The 6,673-nt window shown below is 38.8% G+C and overlaps 1 protein-coding gene across 1 annotated transcript; it reads left to right on the top strand.

Moving 5' to 3' along the window:
- The first annotated feature begins 5,661 nt into the window (after nt 1-5,661).
- Nucleotides 5,662-6,423, top strand: LOC118833322 (60S ribosomal protein L10). Its single transcript, XM_036740686.1, has one exon. The coding sequence runs from the start codon at nt 5,705-5,707 to the stop codon at nt 6,347-6,349; it is 645 nt and encodes a 214-aa protein (XP_036596581.1). The 5' UTR covers nt 5,662-5,704; the 3' UTR covers nt 6,350-6,423.
- Nucleotides 6,424-6,673: the final 250 nt, after the last annotated feature.

Raw genomic sequence — 6,673 nt, 5'->3', positions numbered from 1 at the left:
CCTCTTTGTCTCCCTTCCTTTCTCCTTTCCTCATCTGCATTGACTTTGTCCTCCTTCTCATCCTTCTTACCCTCTCCCCATTCTCCTTTTTACCCTCTCCCCCATTCTCCTTCTTCTTCTTCTTCTTCTTCTTCTTTGACTTTTTCTTCTTCTTCTCTCCTTTTAGTCTCTTTCCTTCCTTAGTTCTTTCCTTCCTTCCTTCCTTTCTTCATTCCTTCCTTCCTTCCTTCCTTTCTTTCTTCCTGCCTTCCTTTCTTTCTTTCCTTCTTTCTTTCTTTTCCTCCTTCTTTCCTTCCTTCCTATATGTATTTAAGGCATATATCTACTCTATGAAATGTACTGTGTTAAGAATCATCAAGGAAACAAATAAATGGGAATATCTATTTCTTCATGGAGCTTACAATCTAGAAAGGGTGATAAAAATTCTATAGAAATAGCTGTAATAGAAATTTAAATGTACTAAGAGCATAAAAGAAGTATTAAGTGCTATAAATCTACATGAGAAAGAAATTAATATCAGCTTGGGAAATAGGAAATGTTTCATGGAAGTGGTAGCATTGGAAATGGGTCTTGATAGAGGGATAGGAGTTCAAGAGCTTGAGTAAGAATGAAGGTTTGGGAATGGGGGGAGAAATAGTATCAACCTGCATGAGACTGAGTAAATTAATTTTCCTTTAAACCACAATTTCTCCCCTGTAAAAATGAGTATGTTGCAGTAGAATACCTTTAAGATCCCTCCTAGTTCTAAACCAATGAACCTATAATTCTAAATCCCATTATCCTAAGACGGCTGTGGTAGAATAATTTCAAAGAAGAAAAGATTACTATTTAGCAGTATCCCAAATGTAGGTACCTTTATTTTGTCAAGACATGGAGGGAGGAAAAAGGGGGACAGAAGGTAATGTCTACCACCATTTATTCATTCAATGTTAATTTCCAAGCACAAAGTAAGGCAAGTAGGGAATAAGGAACATCTCAATGCAAATACTCAATTTTTTCTTCTTGAAAACTGATTTGAATTAAAATCCAGTCTTTCTAAAATTCAGGGGGAAATTATGCTAGTTTTTTAATTTTGATGAAATTTTGTTCCCACTGAGATCTAAAAGTATGGATAAAAACTGTGTAAGATCTTCAGGATTTAAGTGTTCAAAAGGCTCAAATATTCACTGGAGGAGTCCTAAGATTTAGTAGGAAGGGAGGGAGTTAGAGAGGGGTATTTCTATAAAATGCATCTTGCTTTCTGTGGTTCAGCCATGTATAAGATAAAAGCAATGATTCAGTAATACCATTTCTGATGAGTTATAGTGGAATTATAATTATCTCCTCCTTTATCTTTTCCCCAGCCAAAGAGAGTACTCTCATTGCCTCGATGCTTGCTGTAATATGTCATGCTTAAGAAAAAAAATGTAAATACCATCTTCTTTGAAAATTTTTTGCCTGACACTCCTGAAAAAAATGCAATTAAAATATTTGAATTGTACAGGTGTTAAGAAGGAATGTGTTACAAGATAATCAAACCCAAATGACTCAAACTCGATTGTGCTCATTAAAATGTTATGCCCTTCATTAAAACACCTAATTCTTATATTTATCATTTTCAGTTCTGTGGCTAAGAATATGAGATGTAAATGTAGAATGTAGAAGGCTTTGTAAATATAAGAGGAAATTTAACTTGTATTTCATGATGATCTAGTATTAAAAGGTCAGTGCATTCCCTCTTTTGCCTTTTGAAGAATGCAATTATTATTAGCTTTCAGTTTTCCATGAATAAAACTATTCAAGGATAATAATAGGTAAGAGTCAGGGCTCATCAAGGTATCCAGATTCAGTTTTGACCTATACCTAAAAGATGGTCTCCCATCTAAGGCTTCTGGTATCTTGGTGTCTGGTGTGAGACCTACATGAGTGATTTCTTAATGGCACATTCATCCCCTGGACATATTTCCAGAGAGGTGTTTTCTGCCACATGTAACTATAAATGACGGGACAAAGTCATCATCAATTAAGACTTGAAATGCAGCCAGATTTACAGTGCTACTGGCAGGAATTTTCCCGAGCCAGATGGGCAGAAAAGAATGGATGACACAGGATCCCACAATTCTCACTCTCTGTAGAAGCTGAAGGAGGGCAGTCAGATCCACAAAGACTCAGCCAAATAGTGAGATTGGAGCTGAGTCTTGAAGTGAAATGGAGAAGCCAGGAGGTAGGAGCAAGGAAGGAGTCCATTCCAGGCATAGATGACAGCCAGCAAAAAGAACAGGGGCAGTGTGGTTCAGAAAGAGTTGGGTTTAGAATCAAAGGATCTGAGTTCAGATCACTTAATCCGTACCTTAGTATCCTCCCCTGTAAAATGATAGGATTGGAATAGATGGCTTCTAAGGTCTCATCTAGGTTGAAAGCTATGATCATACAACCTTCATTTTATAAATGAGGAAAGGGAACTTTAGGAACAAGATTCTCAAACTTTTTATGATATAAGACCCCATTGGAAGACTGGGGAAAACTTTGTACCCATTCTCAGAATTAGATGCCAGTTGTATTGAAATATAGTTCAATGAAAAAGGGTAGGGAAATCACTGGCCCCAGGTTAAAAATCCCTATAAAAAGGTAAGTGGCTCACTTGACACAAGATTTGAACATACGTCTTCTGACCCCAAAATCCAGAGATCTATCCACCCCACTGTGCAAGCCTACCTCTTGAAAAATATTATTATGTTTATTTTATAATTGAAGAAAATGAAACACCCCATGCTTATATCATCTGCCTTCTCTTTCTCTGATTGGCCATATACTCTCATATGCTCTATCTAGGGCTGATGCCTTCTAGCTGCTCCAAGTCATGCATGTCTTCATTCTCCAGGATGCATTCCTAACTCGAAATTTTCTCCACCAAGTCTCTAAGATTGAGTTTCCCCATTTCACTTTTCCTTCATTCCTCCTCCCCTCCTTCTTAGCTTTCTTGCAAACTTCCTGAAAGCATAAACTGTCTTCCTTTTTACTTGTATTTGTATTCCCAAGACCTTAGCACAGTGCCTGACATATAGCTAATAAATACTTGATGACTTATCGACTTGCTTATATCTTAACTAAAATACCAGTGCACATTCCATTATGCTGCACTGCCTCTCTAGTAACTATATTACGGAGTGCTTTTCAGGTTTAGACCCAAGTTCAAACCCTATGTCACATGAGCCAGTTGACTTCTTATAGGAGTTTATATTTTCCTCACCACAACTCTGTAATATATGTAGTACTAATATCACTTTCCCCAATGTGTGGACCAGAACTCTGAGATTCTTAGTGGTGGTGACCTTGCCAATGACCACAAAACTAATAAATGTCAGAACTTTTGTCAAAGCTCCCCTTGGTATTAGTTGCCTTCATCTTCAAAATGAGGAAAATGGACGTCACTTGATGATCTCTATATATCCTTCAAACTCTAGTGGTCTCTGATCTAGGAATCTTCTCCAACAGTGGAGGAATCATCATGGAAGCATGGTTAATATCAATGGCATGGTGGCATTTCATTGATTATTTTTTTTCCAAATGAATTCTGAACTGAGAGGGATCCCAAACTAAAGGCAAGCCAAAGGCAAGACTAGTCTGGGATTACCATTTTAGTCTTGGAAGCAGGGAGGTAAATCAAATGGTTGCCTACTGACTGCCTCCATCAGTATGCTCTTCATTTGAGAGCAGGAGAGAGAGCTTAAGCCTGAATTGTACCAAAATGGCTGAGTAATTCAGTGAAAGAGAAAAAAGCCATATTCATATAATCAGCCCAAACAACTATGAGTCAATTCAATGGATTATTCCAGGAAATATCAGGTAGAAATAGACTGGAAGGAGTTTCTCATCCTTTAGGCTTGACTGCAATTTTCTAAAACAAGCACATGAGAATAAATCGTCATCTGCTATTAAGGCAAAAAGCCGGAATGGGACATCATGGTCACAGTGACTTTGACTTGGGTTGTTTTAGTTTTCTTTCTTTTTAATTTTACATTTTTATTGATTTTGGGGGGGGGTGCGCTTTTTTGGAACCACCTCCATTCTGGAATTGAAACTATGTTGACTCTGAACTTGACTCTGAGCCAGGAAGACATCCATCCAGGTCTTGTTTCTAACCTGTGCTGGTCATGTAACCCTAGACGAGTCACTGCTCAGTGTTCTAAGCAACTCTCTGAAACTCTAAGTGTCAGAGAGAGTGACATCCTGCATGAGTAGATGTTCCTCATTGGGGTTTCCCTCTATAATGAGATCATCCACCCTTATTCCTCATTTCAGAGAATAATAACAATAATAATAATAATAATAATATAGTACATTTGTATATGTTACATATAACATAGATATAGATATACAAAAATACAAAGTATTTTACATATGATATTTCATTTGATCCTTGCAACAATCCTTTAAGGTAGATGCCATTATCATCCTCATCCCAGATGTAAGGAAACTGAAATTAAGTGATTTGCCTAAGAAAAAGGAGGAGGAGGAAGAAGAGGAGGAGGAGGAGGAGGAGGAGGAGGAGGAGGAGGAGGAGGAGGAGGAAGAAGGAGAAGGAGAAGAAGAAGAAGAAGAAGAAGAAGAAGAAGAAGAAGAAGAAGAAGAAGAAGAAGAAGAAGAGAAGGAGAAGGAGAAGGAGAAGGAGAAGGAGAAGGAGAAGGAGAAGGAGAAGGAGAAGGAGAAGGAGAAGGAGAAGGAGAAGGAGAAGGAGAAGGAGAAGAAAGAGGAGGAGGAGGCATAGTGGACAGGGCACCTGACTTCAATTTAGGAAGACCTGGATTCAAACTTCTCAAACAACTACTAGCTGTGTGATCTTGGGCTAGTCACTTAAATTCTCTCTGCCTCAGTTTCCTCATCTGTGGAATTCTGTAGTTTAACTTAATGGCCTCTAAGATCCCTTCTAGCTCTAAATATATGAGCCTATCAACTATCAGCAGTTCTCAAATTTTTGGTCTCAGGATGCCTTTACACTCGTAAAAATTATTAAGGAATTATCCAAAGAGTTTTTGTTTATGTGGTTTATATCTGTTAATATTTACTATATCGTAAATTGAAACATCTAAAATATTAATATGAAACTAGAAGGTGAAATTTGTGATTATTAAAATTCCCTTCCAGCTTTAAAAATCTGTAGTTTAATGTTAAATATTGTTTGGCTTCAAGTCATGGAACGTGACAGGCTCTGAAGAATTAAATTTGAAGGTCACCCAAAAGTCATTGGAGAGACATATTCTGCAATGAACAGGTTGCAACACTTTATAAACAAGGTGTTATGAGGGAAAAGTGGAGTTTGTAAGGATTCCCTCAGAGAAAGGTGTAATAAAAAAATAAGGTATAATTAGCAGCCAGCCCACATGTTTCATTGGTACCTTTGACAATTTAAGGCAATCAGAGAAAGGTCCTTAGCACATTGGTTAAACTGCCTTTGATGCACTTTTGGAAAAACATGAGCTGTCAGCCTGCAAGCAAGTATTTATTAGGCATCTACTATGTGCCAGGCACTTGGGAAAGAGAGAAAGGCACAAAATCACACCGAATGGACAGACATAGCTGGAATTAACATAGGCAACATTGGAAGGAATACTCACATTGATGAAATCCCAATCTGTAGAATACTGGAGTTATATTCAATGTTTAAAATCCTTAGAGCTCCCCTTTCCCTGCGGCGAGACACCCAGTCCCTGCTGGCGCCGACGCCATGGGCCGTCGTCCCGCCCGCTGTTATAGGTACTGTAAAAATAAGCCGTATCCAAAGTCCCGTTTCTGCAGGGGAGTTCCTGATGCCAAGATACGAATCTTTGATCTTGGTAGAAAGAAAGCAAAAGTGGATGAATTTCCACTGTGCGGTCACATGGTGTCAGATGAATATGAACAGCTGTCATCAGAAGCCTTAGAGGCCGCTCGGATCTGTGCCAACAAGTACATGGTGAAGAGTTGTGGCAAGGATGGCTTTCATATTCGTGTGCGGCTACATCCATTTCATGTCATCCGCATCAATAAGATGTTGTCATGTGCTGGGGCTGATAGGCTCCAGACTGGCATGCGGGGAGCTTTTGGGAAGCCCCAGGGCACTGTAGCCCGTGTGCACATTGGCCAAGTTATCATGTCGATTCGAACCAAGGTTCAGAATAAAGAACATGTGATTGAAGCTTTGCGGAGAGCCAAGTTCAAGTTCCCTGGCCGCCAGAAGATCCACATCTCCAAGAAATGGGGTTTCACCAAGTTCAATGCTGATGAATTTGAGGATATGATAACTGAGAAGCGACTCATTCCTGATGGCTGTGGGGTTAAGTACATCCCCAGCCGGGGCCCCTTGGATAAATGGCGGGCACTCCACTCCTGAGGGGTGTGTCCTGTGATGTCTACCTTTCCACAGGCATAAATAAACTAGATACTGCTAAAAAAAAAAAAAAAAAAAAAAAAAAAACCTTAGAGCTCAACGGATTTGAATCTGGATGGAAATGGACTTTTGATTTGCTAAGTCAAAAGGATCTAAAAAAGGAACAGATTATATTGTCCTTTGGATAGAAAGAAATCCGTTGTCATCTATGATCATCCCAGGTGTAGATTTTGAAATCCTCCTACCCAGTATTGATGATGTATGTTTTTACTAAGATATTACCACTTTTTAGTCTCATCTACCTTAGAATTAAGGCACCAATATTTA

The sequence above is a fragment of the Trichosurus vulpecula genome, unplaced genomic scaffold (genome assembly GCF_011100635.1).
Source record: "Trichosurus vulpecula isolate mTriVul1 unplaced genomic scaffold, mTriVul1.pri scaffold_213_arrow_ctg1, whole genome shotgun sequence".
Classification (NCBI taxonomy): domain Eukaryota; kingdom Metazoa; phylum Chordata; class Mammalia; order Diprotodontia; family Phalangeridae; genus Trichosurus; species Trichosurus vulpecula.
This window is presented reverse-complemented; position numbering and strand designations above follow the sequence as displayed.